This window comes from Heliangelus exortis, chromosome 16 (assembly GCF_036169615.1).
Source record: "Heliangelus exortis chromosome 16, bHelExo1.hap1, whole genome shotgun sequence".
Taxonomy (NCBI): Eukaryota; Metazoa; Chordata; class Aves; order Apodiformes; family Trochilidae; genus Heliangelus; species Heliangelus exortis.
In genome coordinates this window covers 12,931,509-12,950,923 of record NC_092437.1, presented here as the reverse complement: position 1 = coordinate 12,950,923, position 19,415 = coordinate 12,931,509, and the positions used below count along the sequence as shown (strand labels likewise).

The 19,415-nt window shown below is 41.0% G+C and overlaps 1 protein-coding gene across 1 annotated transcript in view; it reads left to right on the top strand.

The window, feature by feature from the left end:
* Nucleotides 1–19,415, top strand: part of PTPRT (protein tyrosine phosphatase receptor type T) — a 439,233-nt gene that overhangs the window by 313,357 nt on the left and 106,461 nt on the right. The window contains exons 10-11 of the mRNA XM_071759664.1: nt 11,898–12,099; nt 15,892–15,994. Of these exons, the coding sequence (XP_071615765.1) occupies nt 11,898–12,099; nt 15,892–15,994 (305 nt within the window). The remainder of the gene's footprint in view (nt 1–11,897; nt 12,100–15,891; nt 15,995–19,415) is intronic.

The window sequence follows — 19,415 nt, the reverse complement described above, 5'->3', positions numbered from 1 at the left end:
CCAAGGAAAGCAGCTGCAAACAGAACATCATGTAGAGAAGGGGGGTCATGGGACAATTTTTTTCCACAGGCTCTTTTTTTTAGTGGGCACTTGCTGTCTGGGCCTTATCCTCTGAGCAAGCCTATCTGGCCAGTTCTTTCCAGTGTCCTGGGCACAGGGTGAGTGAGATGTCCCCAGTGCTACTGCAGCACTAGGAGGAGCTGGGAAGAAACATTGCCTCAGCTTTGGAGTTTTGAATATATTTTCTCCATTTAGGCTACTGACTGTTTTTTTGCTCTCTGCAAAGAGTATTTAGTTGCTCAATGAGACGTATCTCACTTTCAACTAATGGATAGCTGAGATACCTTTGTGTGGGAAGTCACTTTAAAAAACAATTGAAATGTTTTTATGGTATTTTATAGTAGGAATTTTTAACTTGCTTTCTACGCCATACATTTTACAGCCTCTGGCTTTTGTGAAAATATAGTTCAGGTGAATGACCCAGAAAGCTTATTGCAGCAAGCCTGATTGAAAATGACCTCTTCTGCAATAGTAAGAGGGGTTTATTCATATAGTACCTAATGTATCTACAAAAGCTGTATCCCAGTTATTTGCTATAAAGCAGTTGTGGCCTAAGGAACAAGGAATGTTGTTTTTCCAAGGTGATGGAGGATTTCCAGCTCTTTTCTGACTTTGAACTCTCCCCAGGACATTAGGAAATCAGGCCCAGGATTTATTCAAGAGGAAACCAGTAACAGTGACTTTATTCAGCAAAAGTCGTAAACAGTCTGTGCACAAATGAAAGCCCTCTGGGTGTAAACACTGTGAAGTCTCTTTAAAGGCCTTGATATATCAGGCACAGGATTCATTCTTTCTGATGAAATGTCTTGATTAGGGTGGAAAGCAAAATCAGAGTGTAAAGTCATATATGCCCCTGAGTGACAAAGGGAGCATGAACTTTCCAGCAGGGGTGGGGAGAAAGAGGATGTTGTGTGATGATTAGGAGTTCGTGGCTTTAGGGGAACTGAATAACTTTTTCACATCAAAACAGAGGACAAATCCTTTAAGGTTTAGGTGATCCGAGATGTATAGAGTTGAAATGTAGAAAGATTGTCAGAAAAGATTTCTGGGACTGAGGAGTGGTGGGCTGTTTAACCCACAGGATCACCTTCTGCAGTACTGGGAGACAGGATTTATGCTGCCATGGCAGGGGGTGACATGTCCCTGTCCCCTCCCCAGGATGGTTCTGTGGCCTTGCCTGGTCAGCCCATCCATGCTGGAGCTCTCCTGGCTGCTTCACATCCACATCTTGCAGCTGTGGGGTCAAATCCCAACCAGGTGAGGACAGATGCCTCAGCCCCAGTGATGTTACTTTTTGTTCCTGAAGCTGCAGAGCTTCCTAACACTCTCCTGGCATTGGGATCATGAGCTACTCAACTCAGAGGTGTTCCTTGTTTGGGTCCTCCCTCCATTTCAGACTTTTCATCAAGGGGGGAGGATGTATTCCCAGCATCATCCTGCTGTGGTACAAACCCTACCAGGGCCCATCCTCCCTTGCTATATTTCCATAACTAGGAGATGGGTCTTTGCCATTTTATCATTATAGCAAGATCAGGGCAGCAGATGAACTTTTCAGATTACAGCTACATGAAGAGCTAGGTAATAATATTCATGAGAACTTCAACTTTGTCTACCTTAGCAAAGCAACTCAGGAAAATATGTTCCCTCTTGCTATAAATACTAATGTGCAAGACAGGGTCTTAACCACTAAATTCCAAGCAAATACTTTGCATATAAAAATTTGTTTTCTTCAGTCGGTTACCTTGCTTCAAAACTGACCATTTTTCTGCTAGAATATTGCAGAAGCAACTTGGCTTTTTTGCTGGTTGAAGCAGTTAAGGTGAATTTATTTGCTATTACTTGGAACATTAAAAACAAGGCTTTTACACTGGCTTTGGGAAGAACTTCTGGCCCTCTTATTTATGGCAGGTGTGCATTAATGGGGGAGCTGGGTTGTCTTCCCTTCTCTTTTGAAAGGCTGAATTAGACTTGCAGCAGTTATCAAAATCTGTGCAGCTGGCCAGCTTGTATTTTGGGGAATTATGCTAGACAGGAAGGGTGGAGGTATTAATTTAAAAAATAGAAAAATGGGTCTGGAAATTGCATAGTTTATTTCCATCCTTCGCTTACTCCGTACAGCTGCTTTTAAATCTTTCTGGGGAGAAAGATTTAAAAGTGGGACAACTTGAGAGCATGGCATGAGAGAGACAGCTGTAAAAACTGCAGTCAAAGTTGTTTTAACACACAATGCCAAAAAAAAGAGTTGTGCCTTCCATTGTAATGCATTCTGCCTTTCTGGCAGGCTGTGGCAAACTCAGCCTATGAGGAGCCCTGTGAAATACAGGCAATCAGATTATTTGATAATTAGCAGAGCATGACAACTCTTCTGCATTTTATTCATTGGTGGCTGGTGTTTGAGGTCTTTTCAGTGGATCTGAAAACTGACAGATTTGGGGAAAAAAAAGGAGGACCAGAAAAATCAGCAAATGAAAGCAAGGTTTGGTTTAAGGATGCACATGTGAAGAGGAAAGGCCAAATGTTTGGTTTCTGGATTGTGTCAGAACTGATTAACAAACGAGTTCTCATCTGTAGTGCTCTTTGATGCTTTCATTGAAGATGCATTTTTAATTTTTTTTGTGAGTTCTCACAGTTTGTCTTAGGGTAAGAACACAGCCCTGGACTTGATTCATTTATCCTCTGCTTTTGAGATGAGCATGTTAGACATGCACTTAAAATTCTCCTAGCAATAAAGGGAGCTAAATGGGTCTTCAAGTGGTTTCTGGGCTGAGGTGTTTCCAGCTGGTGTGGAGTAGAAGTTCTCCTCCCTGGTGGGAATATCTTACTGCTATGTATTCAGGTGTGTGTCCAGGCTTCTTATGATTTTTGTTCCTTATGAGTATCAAGGCTTTTGAAAGCTTTCCCACATGGCCTGGTGTGGGTTTTAAGCTGGGATCTGACCAAACCATTGTAATTTTTGTTTCTGTGTTAGTAATCATCTGTCCACTGCAGAGCTGCTCATTTTGTGGAAGCTGGGGTTACCTGATCTGAATTAGCTGCTTAGGCAACTTCTCTGCTTCCCATGTGAGAACGTGTTCCAGTAAATTGATGAAAGAAGTGAATGTTTTAGTTTGGTTTTATGATAGAAATTGAAAGGGTCGCTCCCCGTGTGTGTCTCCACCTCGGTGTGTGGTCAGGACAGGTGGGGTGGAAGCAGAAAATGGCACTTCTGCTCTCCTCAGTTTAAAAAGATTTATTTTATTGTATTGCCCATAGATATCAGGTTGGTTTGATTGTATTGGTAGAGCTTACTTCAAGCAGTCAGGGAGAATACAGGGAATATTGCACTCCTTAGGGAAGCCCAGCACACACCAGCCAGAGGGGCATTACACAGGGATTGGGCCTCTCTCCTGTATTCAAGAAAACAAACAACTCTGATAATGTACATGGTAAAGAAGGTTCCTTATGTTCTTGTTTTACTTTTCACATCCAAGTGAGACTTGTGCTGGAATGTGAAGTTGGAGGTGAGTTATACAAAATATTTGCCTGCTCTGATGTAAAACACAGATCTGAGTCCTCCGCCTCCGACACTGTCAGCTTTGAACTTGAAATTGTGTACAGCCCACACCCATGGCCCTGGATGTTTATGGGTTACACACTGCTTGGGATCAGGCTCAGAAATGGAAGTAGCAAGTGTTAGCAGATGGAGGATGTTGTGAACAGGAGTGGGGACTGTGCCAGTTTACATGTGGCTGAGAACCTGGAACAGTGTGTCTTAGAAGGAGGAATAAATTGCTTAAAATTATTCAAAACAACAATTATGTTTCACCTGTGGAAAGAAAAAGGGAAGATCTTAAATAGTCAGCTGAAACTGCAGTTTTGCCAAGATTAAATGTAAAATTAATAACAGAAGGCAAAGCTTTCTGCAGACAAATCCATGTAACAGAAATTTGGTCTCTGTCCCAAAGAATTTGTGACTGCTCTTTGCTGTTGGGTTTCAGCTGACAGTGATGCTTCTTTGGACACATCTCCATGATACCTGACTCCTTTATCTCTGCACTCTCAAGAGTTCCATAATTATTTCCAGCTTTGGAAAATCACTCTTTGCCTGTGACAAACTTCTTTCTCATCCCTTCTTGAAGGTTTGTGCTGACCCTGTTCTGAGATTGAAGCAAGTGGCGTAGGAAAGCCCAGAGGGAAGTTCTGTTCTCTGTGGTCTGGAGGTGCTGGGCAGGCAGGACCAGAGCCAGGCAGTGAAGGAGATGTTTTGCTTTGTGGTGGGGTGTGAATGCACCAGTGCTGGGCTCCAGACAGATGGGTATTGAGCTGCTCTAAAGCTACACTAAGTAGGAAATAAACACCAGAAAGTCAGCTTGTTCCCCCCTGAGCCTGCCTGGTTGTCTTCTGGTTAAATAAAGAGGATCCTAATTCAAGAGAGGATTATATAGCTGGGGAATCATAGAATGGTTTGTGTTGCAAGAGATCTTAAAGCTCATCCAGTTCCAACCCCCCTGCCATGGGCAGGGACACCTCCCACAGCCCAGGTTGCTCCAAGCCCCATCCAGCCTGGGCTGGAACACTGCCAGGGATGGGGCAGCTTCTCTGGGCAACCTGGGCCAGGGGCTCAGCACCCTCACAGTGAATTACTTCCTAATGTGCTCACCTAAATCCCACCTCTTCCAGTTTAAAGCCATTAACCCTTATCCTATGGCTACAGGAACTTATAAAAGGTCCTACCCAGCTTTTCTACCCAGTCCTTTTGGGTACTCTCTATTAGCTCTAATAGCAATGACTCTCCAGTGAAGTGGTTTTCAAGATGAGGGGCCCCTTTAAAAAAGGAAACCAATAAAGCTGTGACTGGTCTGCAGTTTTCATTTTCTGGGATGCCAGGAAGTTTATTTTTTCCTATTTCAGTGGTTTTGGTGCCAGGCCTGGCTGTGGGCTCCCCTCCCAGCCCTGGTGTGGGATGTGACTGCAGCTCTGGGGCTGTTCTGGTCTGATGGGCAGGCTGCCCCCCTTGTCATCTGCTTGCTGAGCAGCACCAGAGGAGGTGACACCTGTGACAGCCACCAGGGATCCTTATTCCCAGTGCCCCTTCTGCAGGCAGACCACCCCCCCCGTGCCCCTGCGTGCAGCGTGATATGATGAGAACCAAGGGAGAGAAAAAATTCTTCTGAGTCTTGTTTCAAAAGACAGGAGTGAAGTCAGAAACCAGCAGTAAGTCAGGAAAAAGCTTCTTTTTCTTCTGGCTCAGTAAAGTGAGAAACAGTGGTCAGAGGGTCCCTGCAGAGCCAGCTTCTGACCCTGGCACAGTCACACGTCATGGCTGTGTGATCTCCCTGGTTCCAGCCCCTTCCTTGTCCATGGCAAGAGGCTGTTTTAGTCCTGAGACATTGCTGAGTGAAAAGGAGGAAAAAAACCCCAATATGTATAATGTGGCTACCTGTCAGCTCCAAAATATCCCAAGAGGCTGAGTTCTGGGTGTTGTGTGAGGGGTATGAAGAGGCAGGATGGGTGTTTTTATAAAGACAGGGACATAAAACACTGATGGGAATGTAGGGGATAATGGATTTATTGGTTTCAAATGCCTTCCTCAAACTGCTATGCAGGCTGTCAGTAAAATGGAAAATAGATATAAGGTTGCATAATGTATCTACAAAGTAGTGTTTGATTTAATAGCAGTACTTACCATTTGCATTCAAACGGGCTGCAATTTCTAAAATCAGAGGGAAAGCTGAAAGTCCTAATGTTTGATGGTGAATATGGTTGTAGAGAGGAAAATTCCACTCGCTGTGGTTGATTTAATTCTCTGTGACAAAAGATATAAGATAAAATGGCATGTATACTGGGATCAATTGCTGTGGAAGGAAACATATGAGCATTTTTTTTTGCCTTGACTGGCAAGCTCTCAATCCTGAGACATTAGAGTTTGCTGCCCTCAGTTTTAAGGTTATGAACACATGAAATCCTGACAGCTCAGTTATTTGTCAGTGTGAAAGCTTCCTCAAATGTATCAAATGCATGGGAAGGCTAAACGGATACATCAGCCATCATTTGAGCAGCCTATTCTTTCTTGTTAATTTATTTATCTAAGAGGATTAAAGAGAATCTGAACAGCCATCTAGGGTTCCCAGAGGATTCTAGTAGTGGAGGGTGAGAAGGACCATTACAATGAAGTGATGAGATCTTTATCACAATTTGTTCTTGTATTAAGCTGGGGGCCTGGTGATCATGACATAATACATCCTTGCAATGGAATATCTAAGCCTGGAGGGTAATTTATCACATCACTAGATAGTCTGTTTCACTCTTTAATTACCACATTTTAAATATGTAGTGTTTTTTCAACAGTTTAGGTTTTTTTAACCTTCAGTTCTTGACTAAACTTACTGCTATTTTTATTTAACTAAGCTTTCCCTTTCTCCACCATGCAAAAATGGAATAAAATCTACCAGACTTTTGTTGCTGTCTGCGTTTGCTAAGCATGGGGCAGTGATTCAGGGTGCTCCTGCTCACTGGATCCAGGGCAACTTCTGGGGTTAGGGCAAATCACTGAGTGTGAATTCAGCTTCTTGAGCAGCTTGGGAAGTTCTGGTGGAGTTTTGTGCTCTGGTCCGTGGCTGATACTCAGACTGAACAGACACATCCAAGCTATGCCTGATGAAACTGTATAAAATATATATATATTATATTATGTATATAATATATATTCCAGTATCACAGCCTCCTTTTGCTTGTGTGGACACAGTTGCCTACATACCTGTGGCATATGGGAGAATCCACAAGGGGTAAAGGTGTTTTCATTATTATTATTTTCTATTATTTCAGTTTTTCTCACCTAAAGGAATATTTGCAGTGGAAAATAGCTTTGTGCTTCCTAGGTTAGTTAAAACCTCTGCTATGGTACTGGTCTTTCCCTTCATGATGAAAGTTTTATAAGTTGGAATAGAATTTTTAGAGTCACAGATGATGACAGTTAGCAAACCATTCACGTTTCCCTAGAAAATTGTGTTAAATTGGGCTCTGTGAAGGAGAGAAGAGCTGTGCTTGTGCTCGCACTATTACATCTTCATCTTTGTGGTTCTTAATGTAGTTTTTGCTCGGTGATTTCAAGGAGTTAATGCTCTGAACTTTTAAAATGAGTTAAAAAGAGAGGAGAGGGTGGAAGAAGAGGGGGTGCTCCTGGTTAACAGGGACAGAGAGGTCAGTGATGTAGATTGGATGTCTGCTTAAATATTGAGTGAACTTCCTAACTATCCCATCTCTTACACTGATCTATTTTTATTTTATTCTCCATGTTCTGTCACAGCAGTGCTAGATCACTGATCACTTGGACTCTAAATATATAGAGCCTTGTTTTGTAGCTTCCTATAAACTTGAACTTGTACTGTTGATGTGTTTTACAGCTTATAAAGAACTAGGACTCATAGCCAAGTTTTGCACAGTGGACCAGGAATTTGAATCCTCTGTGTATCTCCTGAGTAAAGCATTCCTGTCCTCAGTGTTTCCTCCCTCCTGTTCTGGTGGCAGTGTGGCTATTCTTTAGCCTCCTGAGTTCCTGTGCCATCTGACTAATGACTTCCTGCTTAATTCAAATTTACTGCTATTTTTACTTCAGCTTAAGAATCATTTCATTAACTCAGTCAAGGTAGTTCCAAGGAAGATTTTAAATTTATTAACCTATATTTATTGGGTTTGCTGTATTTTAGCCTGCACCTGTGTTTCCTGTGATTAGAACCATAGCACTGTTGGCCTCAATTTTTTTTTTTTTTGAGGGAACTGTCAAGCTGCCTGAGAGCCAATGTATAAACTCTACTTTACATACACAAACTCTGGACAACCATTCCAGCTTCCAAAGGAAGAACAACTGATGACAGGTGCCTGCTGTGCAGGAGCTGGTTAAAGGAACACTGAGTTTCAGTCGTGTGGGAAATTGCCTCATCTCTGTATTTACATTTATTCTGCATCAGGATAAAAACAAACGTTTTCAGTATTTTCAGAGTGAAAATCTTGAATATATTTTTGACTATTTTCTTGTTTGCTTTCTTAGTAGGTTTTTAAACATTTGAATTTGTTATTGTTTCTTTTTTAAAGCATTCAGAAGTGTTATATGACGTGGCTTGTCATTAAAATAGATGATTTTAAAATAATTTAGAACAGCTGCTTTCTAGTGGTTGAGTCATCTTATTTTCTAGATTAGAATCTTTTGTTTGTTCTGTGATGAAATAGTTTGACACTTGGAACAAGAAATGAAGATACAATCTCAGCATACCAAATAGAAGAGCAGGTGGGGTTTTTCAGCACTCTTCTTGCTCTGGGAGAGTTCTGCATTTCTTCTCCACTTGTTTCTTGTGGCAACTTTACTCCAGAGTTGGAAATTTCCATTTTCTTCTTGAAAGTTTCAGCATCTGATTCCCTAAAATTTCTTTTGCTTGAGAACTTTCAGTTCAAATCAATTAAGGAGAATAGTCCTGACTTCTTATTGTCTTACAGGAACCCAACATGCAAGTGATGTATGACAGTGTCTTTCCTTTTTGTGAACTGCTCTGACACAGAGACACTCAAACACACAGACCCATCTTGTGTAGAACTTTTCAGCCATCCCAGTGAGGAAATACCAACATCTGTACAGAGAGGTGATCCTGGCTCAGGGAAACATTGCTGAGGTGGATGGGGAGCCCATGGCTGGAGCAGGGTGGGTGTGAGCCAGGGGACCCAGGTGCTGCTGGCAGGACCAGCTGGAGCTGAAGCTTTAACTGTGCTGGGAGGTACAGAGATGACTGAGACAGAGCTCTTGGGTGCTAATCCACACTAATATCTAAGAGCCAGAAGCTATCTCACTTGTAATAGAAAATTTATATTTTTTTTGACTGTCTGAGCTGGCACAGTTTGCCTCCTTTTACAGAGGGCTCTGTTTTCATCTGTCTCACCTGTGGTTTTGCTGTTTAACCATCAGAGCTCAAAAATTACTGAACTCCATAAAATTCCTCAATCAGAAAACTATGTGTGTGGAGGAGTGTAATAGCCCTTATTTTATAAATGGGAAAATGGAGCCACAGAGAACACCAGCTCATCATGGCCATGCTGACAGCCACCAGCAGAAGTGAGCACAGCCTGCAGGCTCCCCTGCTTGGGTCTTGCCAAACTTTGCTGGTTTCATTCAGAGTTCTACAGGTGGAAAGCAAAGAAAAACTCCAGACTAAATCTGTTGGGAGCAATAAGCTGGTAACCAGCTGCATCTGTCCCTTAAATATTTCTGCTTATGGACTGGATGAAACTGGACCACAGCCTTGTCCTGCTGTTTGCCTGGTTTGTGTTGCATGCTCATTTATCAGAGTTAAATGTAATGCTTGGGGGATGAGGACAACTTCCTAACAATATCCACACGTCACCTGGTTTAACAAAACTTAAAAATTATGGGATAGAGAGTTATGCCATCAATCTCTTTTTACTGTAGTCTATGAAGCTTTAAAAAAAAAGTTTTAGAAAATACTGAAGTCTGATTTGAGTGAGCAGTCTGAAAGTTGAACCACACTACAATCTCAAGTTGAGGACTTTGCCCTCTCTCAAGTCTGGTTTTCTCCTTTCCTGCTGCTGAATAAATCTAAGTTTATTTAAGGCCACTTGGGAATAGTAGTCTCTGCTATCAGAAAAAAAAAAAAAAGAAAAAAGACTGGTTTCTTGTTTTTAATTTAAATAGGGACTTTTTTCCCTACTAAAAGCTTTCTTAGCTCTCTGCTCTAAAGGGATAGTTTTTTTAATGAAAGAAAATAACTCTTTCTACACTTTAGAAGTGGTAAAGGTAGCTGAGTACTTTTATTTATATGGAAATCAAGGACAAATGCATCTTCCACATATATACAGCCTTCTGTATAATGTGCCTGACCATAAATACCACTGATTTCATCCTGGCTACAACCTGGGCATCCTCTGAATGTGGTTTCCAATGGCCCAGCAGTAGGAAGTTCTTTTTTTTTTTTTCTTTCTTTCTTTTTTTGCTACTTCCCCTTTGGAATTTTAAAGGATTTCTATTGCTCTAGCACCTCCTTTGCAAATGCAGCATATAGATTTCTCCAGGTCATTCCTACCAAACACCCTTCTTTAGGGATTTGGCTAGGGCATTGACTGGGGCATGTCTTAATTTAAGGTCTTTGGGGTTTGCTCTAACTCCACTGGTATTTTTATACAGATTCACTTCCATTGAAGCACTGAGATGCAGTGAGAACTGCAAAATATTGTCCCATGCCATGCTGCATTGCATGGTCCTTACCTTACCTGAGGAAAAGCAGTGAGTGTAAAGATTTCTCCTCTCTACTGTTAGTATAAAAAAATTATTTATTAACAGTTGTGCTAAAACCTCTTTTTTCAGGCTTCTGGCAAGTAATAAAAAGGTAAAATCAGGCTGTGAATCATGGAAAAATTAGTAAGTTTTCCATAAAATCACCTGCGAGCTGTATAATTATAGTTCCTTCAAGATCTGCTTTTGTAGTTTCTTGATGCTCTGTGTGTCTGGTGTTACTCATGGCCCTTCTTTGTTATTATGCCCTGTCCTGGGTGTCAGCTCTGTCTAAGTTGTTGTTTTTTGTCCAAATAATAGGATTCACCACTCACACCCTTCTCTAGTGTCAGTAACATCAAGCTGTCTCTTGTTTATCCTGTTACCACTAAAATCCCTATTTTTAAACATTGTCTATTTTTTTTTCTCCTCAAAATACACTATTTTCCTCCTGTCATAAAGCAAGCAACATAAAAATTTTCAAAAGCTCTTCCAGCAAAGCTGGGAATTAGATTCTTATGGAGTCCTTCATAAAAAATAGAAGACTTTGTGTATTAACGTACATTGATTTATTCATAGTGTTTCCTTACAAATAAGAGAGGAATCCCTGATAACAGGAAAGGTTAGGAGACCACTGGAGCACGTTATATTATATTGACAGCTCAGCTGAAATTGAGCTGCCTTTGGATTGAATTTGGAAGGCAGGCAAGGAATTGGCTGGTAAATAAGTCATGAGTTTTACTTGCAAGTGTCTGTATATCAACAGGGTTGCCATGGTTGAGCATAATGAAGCTTGAGCAGAATTCCAAAGGTGTGTTTTTAGCCTACACTCTGTCAGCATCAGCACCAGGTGTAGTCAGGACCAGCTCTCCAAGTCTGCAACCCTGTTGACTTATTCTCTCAGGTGAAATCCAGGCGTGGTACCACGTGTAAACCTGCAAACTGAGGTTAAACCAGAGGGAGGGAAATAATATCAGAAGCTGGCTTACAACCTCAGAGAAGGGCTTTTGTCTCAAGACTTGATAATTATTTTCTTTAAACTTACCATTTCAATTCATTATTTCATTTTAGCATATTCTCTTTAGCAAGAGAATGGTTTCTCTTCCAAAGCCTTTGCTATCAGTAAAAGGATCCCATTGCTTTCAGTGGCCTCTGGAGAAAATCATTTGCCAGAAAGAAAAAGTGCTGGATAGGAAATGTATCTATGTCTGCAGCAAAAGTTTTCATACACTGTGAAGGATTGCATGGGAAATTCTCATGAAAATTCTGCCAGTTGTGTTGTGTGCTCTGGTTTGGCCACAGAAGTTCTGACACTTGTGAACAAAAAGCAATTTTTTGGTATCTTTTGTTGTTAATCCACCCATGCTGAGGTTTTAGCGGAGAAAAGAAATTATTTTTTTTTGTAAGTAAAGCTTTGGAAAAATGGTTTGCCAGGATCCAAATAGAGAACTGCTCACTAGAGACCCTGAAATAATATCTGTCCTTGCATTTTCTGTGTCTCAAGAGATGGCACAAGAGAGGAGCAGAGACAGGCCAGGTGCAGAAGGCCCCTTATCACCTTACTCTCCTTGTTCTTCATTTGCAGATTACATACAAGGCCGTTGGGTCTCTGGATCCCAGTGCTGACCTCTCCAGCCAAAGAGGGAAAGTCTTCAAGCTAAGGAATGAAACACATCACCTCTTTGTTGGATTATACCCAGGGACAACGTATTCATTCACCATCAAAGCCAGCACAGTCAAGGGCTTCGGGCCACCCATCACAACACGGATTGCAACTAAGATTTCAGGTACTGCTTTGGAGAAGAAGAAAAAAGGAACTTTCTAGGGCTTTGTTCTTTAGACCCCCAGCTGGTGCATAAAACAAGAAACAGGTATTCATCTTAGTGGCTCCTCTACAAGTTTCAGAAGGCAATTTTTTAAAAGAGCCACAATCCAGTATCTGGATTACAAATGCAGTGGTTAATTTAGAGGTATCTTGAATATTCATTAACATCTTTGTGGAGCTTTTTAAATGAGAACCTTCATTAGTTCTACAAATGAACAATCTCTATAATAATTGTTAGTATTATCTGAATGGCTGGGGAAGCTCCTTCAATAACATGGCTTTTATTTTCAGAATGCACCAAAATGGATGTAATGAAGTAATTCAGCTAACAGGGCAAGGAGACTGAAAATAAAGAGAGAAACTCTTTTTATGTTATCTTTCTTAGAAAGGGAGGAAGGAGGGATTGGGCTTGGCAAACACACATATGAAAGGTACTAAAATCAGGAGGCATTGCAAAGAGAAGGCACACGTGTCTAGAAAAAACAAGGAAACTTAGGCTAGGTATCAGCAAAAAAAGATGGAAATGGGTATGGTAGAGATTATATTATGCAGGCATATTTAGACTTTAATTTTAAAATTTAATCGATAGCACTAAAATAAGTTCTTGAGCAGAGTTCATTTTCTGGAAGACCTTGATGGTTTTTCATCAAAGCAACAATAAGCATTTTGGATGTTCAGAAAACTTCTATTATGGCATTGTGCCATAGAAAAGAGTGCACAGCAGTGCACTTAATCCTCTGCCCTATTTCAAAATCTGTTAACCAGAGTATGTTGTTAGCTGTAAGTGAAGTTGTAATTTTAAAAAAGTAAAATATTGCCATTCCCTCCACTGAGCATCAGCAGGGTTGGAACCTGTAGTGCAGAGCCCCATGTCCCAGCTAGGTGAAAAAAAGCCATTTACTGCTGTAGCAGCTCCATGGCCTCTCCCTGCTGTGGAGGGAAGGCATGGCATGAGCTCTGTGCACTTGTGACCAGAGAAATAAAAAAACCCAATAGTAGTGCTTTTCCCTCCTGATCCAGTTTCTTTGCATTTTAGTATTCAGTGAGTGCTCAAATTGTGTTAGAAGCCTGCATGATTATTAACTGTATGCACACTGAGCTCAGTTTATAGTCTTTTTGTTGTTGTTTTGCCATCTTCCAAACATCTGGTTCCCAGTAGGTAGGCACAGACTCCATGCAGGCATTAGGGTATCTCTGACATTAAATTATCTCATTGCGTGGTCAGTCCTATACATGTAATTTGGAAATTACTGGGTGGATCAGCTGCCTACCCTGATTCTGTGAGGATGCTTCTACTGCAATTAAGCATCATGGGATCTATGTCATGTCATAAAATACTGAAATAATAAATCTTATGTACAGAATAAGTGTTACAGAGAACTTTATCATTGCCCTCATGCTGTTTGAGACAGTGATGCTATTATTAGCTTTGTACAGCACAGTCTCAAGTGAAACAAAGGATGCATTTACACACCAATTTCACTAATGCAATCCTTTCCAGGACAAAAAACATGCACTCAAAAAAACAGCCAAGATAATATTTTTTTTTTCATTTGTTCTCATGCATAAGACAGAAGAAATCAAAGCAAGATCCTTTTGATGTTGAAGTGATAAGAGAGGAACAGTTTGTAGGTTTGTAATGTCAATGACACCAAAAAGGGGACCTTGGTTTTGCCTGCAGATTTATTAAATTAACAGCTCTCCTTGTTCTCTGGTGCTCTAAGAGGCAGTCCCAAGGTTAGCAGGGAGAAGAAGGATTTTTGCATTGATTGGAATGGCCTTTTAAGACCATTTATTTTAAAAGGAAAAGAAATCTGTGCTGCTGCCAGTGTGTGAGTGTTTATATTCATATGAGTGGACATGTCTGTTTATTTCTTAATCCCAATTAAATTTCAGAATTCCTTAGGACTTCTCTTTGGCCAGCAGTGGAATCTTGCAAAATAGGCATTAAATTGATGATCAGTGCTTGTTATCTTACAGACATCACTGCCAGTTGTAATTTTTATTGGGGTACAACCCAACTGCTCTGTGTTTAGTACACGAGAAAGACTTCTGTATCTTATTTTGGTGTCTTGTGACTCACACAGACTCTGATGTCTGAATTACTCCCAGTACCGTTAGCTAATCCTGCCAAGATCAACAGTTCTTCCTTTTGCTTCTTAACCATATGGTTTCTGAAAGTAAGATTGGAAATTCTCTGTGGCAGGTTCAGTGTTTTACCCAGAAATTAACTCACCAGATCTTGTCCCCAGCCAGAGGGACATCCCAGCTACCTAACAAATCCCAGCAGTTCAGTGGCAGCAGCTCAGAGCTTCAGTCAGGCTTGAAGAACCTGTGTCAAGGAGGGAGGATGGAGCCTTCAGAGGCAGAGCTCAGCCTGTTTCTGGTGTCCTGCAACCTTTTTCCAGGACTGTGCTGTATTTTAGCACCATCCCCTCTGCCTGGAACAGGGGCTGATCAACAGTTATTTGGCATTTTCAGCAAATGTGATCTCTGGTGTAGAAGACTCCTGTTGATGTGCATCACTTTAAATGAGCAGTACTGATCCCCCTTGATGCACAGCACTGTTTGCAGAGAACTCCTCATTTTAAAGAACTGACATTCAGTCTGAACTCATTGCCAGCTTATTGACAGGGAAGTCAGGAGCTGAGCTGATAATAGCAACCACCATTCTTGACAGTTTTCAGGCATTTAGATAAAAATCCTGATTGTGAACAGGATTACAGGAAAAAATTGCTGTGAGAGGATTAAATATGGGGCTCCCACAATAGAGCTTGCCCTTGTGAGTGACAGATGAACTATTCATGTGAATGCTTCTGTTTGCTTTATACTTAAAAGATATTTCAACAAAAGTCCCATCTCTGGAATAAATTTGATGATGTTCTGATCTCATGATCACTTCAGTTCTTCCACCATAAAAATTATGTCCCAAACAGATGTCTGCTCTTGAGGGAGAAGTAACATAATAAGTAAAATACATTTCTCAGGAAACCTGTCCTACTTTAATGAAATGACCCTTATAGAAGATAAAACACGAGCAGAAATTGGATTTTGGCTAAGTGTAACTATTCAGCTTTTTTCCATATGGCTTTGGGGAGCACATCAGGGGCAGTGCAGGGGATGCTGTGGCTGGGTTTACCTTTGGGGGCCCTACAGCTCTCAGTTGATTCAGCACCACTACAGCACTGAGGGAAAATGCCAAGGATTTGAGTACTACAAGTACCTGGATAATTCATTCTCCTCTCTTCCCATGCTTTTATATTTCATAACTCACCCTCCAGCAATCATGGAGATGCAGCTTTAGTCTATGTATTAAAAACTCTAAGGTGTGAGGTGTCTAATCCAGTGCCCAGAACAGTAAAGAGGAGCCAGGTTTCCCGAGTGCTGGTGTTAGCTCTGCCCCTGATTCACTCATCATAAGTGGTATCTTTTTAAATGTCTGTTCAGTTTTCTTTTTTCCACATGTAAAATTGAAGGAATGATCCCCTCTCAAAGGATTACTAAATCTTAAAAATCCAAGACAGGATTTTCAAAGTCAGTCAGAAGATTTGGGTGTCCGATCCCTGTTTCATTTTAATAGGAAACGAGCCTACAAATATTTAAGTAGTTTTGACAATTTTGGTCATAACATTAGGAAGTATTTTGATGTTTCATTTGAGAAATATTAAACAGTTTCCCAGGAATGTTAAGACAATGTTGCCATCACTACCAAAAGTGGTGTATAACTAACGTGTTGCTCTGTGTTCTGCTGTAGCCCCCTCGATGCCAGAATACGACACGGACTCCCCCCTGAATGAGACTGACACCACCATCACTGTCATGCTGAAACCTGCACAGTCCCGAGGAGCACCTGTCAGGTTGGTGTCCTGTCTTGTGCTCTTAGTTCTCTTCTCTCCTTCCTTCCCAGGCTTCACTCACTCCTCTCTCATTTTTGCCTCTTAATGTGCTGCTGAAAGGAAGTGCTGGACAAAAGGCCAACTCTGCTGCTTGGTTCTGCCTTTCACAGTTGCCTTTTTTCTAAACCCCTCAACGTACTTGCCTCCCACTGTTAACCTCCAGGAAGGGTTCCTGACAGCATCACACAGGGTTAGTGCCCATGCAGCATCCCTTCAGGTGCCTTTCTATGATTCTTTGCAGCTCTGGAGCTTCCACGTGTGCAGCTGAGTACTGGGATGCTGTGAGCTGAGCGTCACCATGCAAAGGTGGAGGAGGCTTCAGGTTCCTCTTCTGTGATGGATTTTTTTGTAACCATCATATGAATGTCTGAACTGTGTTTAATGCTTATGGATGCATCCATTCCATGGTTAGATTCTGGATCTAATCATGCTTATTGCATCTTTATACCATAATCCAGCTGTTGTTTCTGGGCTGGTTGCAGAGCAAAGTCGGGATCTGGTCCTGAAAAGATGATCTCTGATTTTAGTGAGGTTTTGCCAGTTGTAGACCAGCAATTTCCACTCAGAGAGCAGAGGATTTAAGAGCAGGAAGGGCTGCAGGCACCTGTGGAATTGAGAAAAACCTTGCAGAAAATATTTCTGACCATCCCTGAGCTGAGTCCTGTTAATGATGAGAGGCTGCCATAAGACACTTCAGCTGCAGATCACTCCTTACTGTGGAAACCTGACTGAAGGAGCTCTACACTGCATTGCTATTGCTCCCTTCTGTCCAGCTGAATTTGGATGTGGTAAAAGGCACCAGCAGAGATGAACAAACTTTCCTTCTGAGCTGGCATTGCCTTATCTGTCACTGGCAGAGGTGCCAGTTGGTCCTTCATCCTGCCAGTCTTCTCAGCTGAGAGCAGGCATTAGGATCCCTTGCAATAAAAATATGGGATACTGCTTTGCAAGAGGCATCCAGCAGCTGTTACCTCCCTGAAGGCTCTTCACAAGGCTCTTCAGTTTTCACAAGACACTTTGAAAATGTTTCCTATGGGATGTATTTCAAAAACCCCTCTTTCAAGGGGACTTGGGTTTCTACACCCCACTGACACAACCTTAGTGCTTTTGAAGGATGTCCCACTCAATATGCAGGAACAAATTACTCAGATGTATCCTACTTGATTTAATGAAAAATCCTGTATCTGTTGGTGGTCCTCTCTATGTCACAGCTTTTCCCCAAATTGCATTGATCTCTCCAGCTAAAAATCTGCTCTTTAAGACTTAGCACCTTTTTCTAGTTTTTCTGTGTAATGTATTTTAAAGTTTCCCTTTCAATCTCTGGTACTCCATATGAGTGAATTTAGGAGCCTATTTTCTGAGTCCTTTAGGGATGTTTTTCTGCTGGAAAAGAGCAGTAAAATCACACAGCTCTATTTTGTTTTATTTCTTTATATGGGGGAACATTCCTGTATCTCGTTTTACCACCTGCTGTCTTAAGAGTGTTGCTATTTTGTCTTTTTATTGAAAAGTCTTGTGATTTTTCTCAAAGTCAATTTAGTATACTTTAACAGCATTCAGTGAATAATACCTTTTCCAGCAAATGCATCTGTTAAAAAAATTTGGTAGAGATTTTTATAAATTTTCACTCTGGTTTCTTCAATTGCTCTGTAGTCTATTATGCATACATTTGCAGAGAGTGCAATATTTACATGCCATATCTAAGTGATAAGATTGCTTCCTATTATGAGGCCATTTCATTGACTTACAGATGTGTGCATGAAAACCAGAAGGGGGTGAGTGGGGGGGAGGGACAAGGGTGAAGGGAGAGAATTTTAGCTTTTTATTAACTGTGGCAGCCTCAGGATGTGTGAATACCTTTCTCTTTATAACCTGGTCTTGGTCTAGCCTCAACAAATCCAATTATTGCAGCCTTAATGTTTCCCAGCCTCTTCCTTTTTCTCTCAGTCTGTCTTGCATGCTTTCCAATTTGTGTAAATTCTCTCAAATACCCCCTCCAAAAGCAGGTAGCACTCCCTTGGAGGCCTCCAAACACCCAGCAGATTAGAAGAACAGCATTTTAACTGCTTGTGAAACTCTAACACACCAGAACAAGGTGTTTCTTCCCCCTCTTTTTTCTTTTATATTCAAGCTTGAGAATAGCTTCCCCCTCTTTTTTTCCTGGTTGGTTTTCCTGTTCTCCTGTCCTCCCTGTTTTTTCTAGACCCCTTCCCTTTTGCATGCTGACCTTTCCTACCCCAACCCTGCCTAAGATGGGTGTAAAAAGGTGCCTAAAAGTAGTCAGAAAGAGATTTTCCTCATATCTTCTTATAAAACCTTTGATATTTGGATATCTCACTATGCAGGAATAAGTTGACCCCTCATCTGATCAGCTTGACATTTTCTGCTTTGCAGTGCTTTAGGTTTTTGTTATAGCCCTCCCAGGCTGTGGAGATGGAAAAAAAAAAAAAAAGCAAGCAAAAAACCCCTATACAGTAATTATTCTTAATATTTCCTTTCATATGCTGGGGATGGGGAGTTGGAGTAGATGTGGGGCTGTGACTGTAAACTGGTGCCTGTCTATAAGAGAGTTCTGTGACTTTGTCTTGTGTTATTTCATTCTGTTGTGATCTGAGCAGCATGCAGATGGAGTGTGGTCTGCAAGATCATTTTTTGAGTAATATTTTAGAGTAGTTAAAATAAGATTCATTGTATTTCAATTCATCTGAAATGCGGAGAGACCAAATCCAAAGTCACTTTCAGCATTAAGATGTTCCTGATGTTCCCCAGTGCTCATGATAAATAACTTAAATGAGGTTGTTTATAAAACTAATGATCATGAATTTAGCATTGTTAATGATCTACAGATAACAACGAAGATGCTTTCCTACGAACTAATAAGAATAGTTTAATCTTAGATATTCTTTGATCTATTTTGTCCTATTGGCAAAAGAAAAATGAAGCCTCAGCAAGCATAAATATTCTCCCTTGTGGCGTAGGCATTTCATTCTTCCTTTTATTTTCTGGGGTATAACCTACAGAGCTTGACTCCATGTTGCCCTTTAAAAATAACTTTTAGGTGTTCTTATATCAATCTAAAGGCTGTGAATGGTGCTGTGATTGATTTGCTGAAGACTGACATTCATCTATAATAGATTCAGAAGAGGAAAGAGGAATGTGAGTGTTCTCAATCTTTACTCCTCAACTCTTTCCTGAAAATCTCCAATGTGATTTTGAGGATAATTTTGCCTTTGAATCTGTTATTGTCAGGGGAGCTCAGTCAGTACTTCATAGATTATTCACATATGACATCTTTAGACCTCTATTTGAGAATTTATATCCCATTCCCTGCTTGAGACTAGCACTGCAAGAGATTTTATCTACATGTCGTGTCCACTGGGTT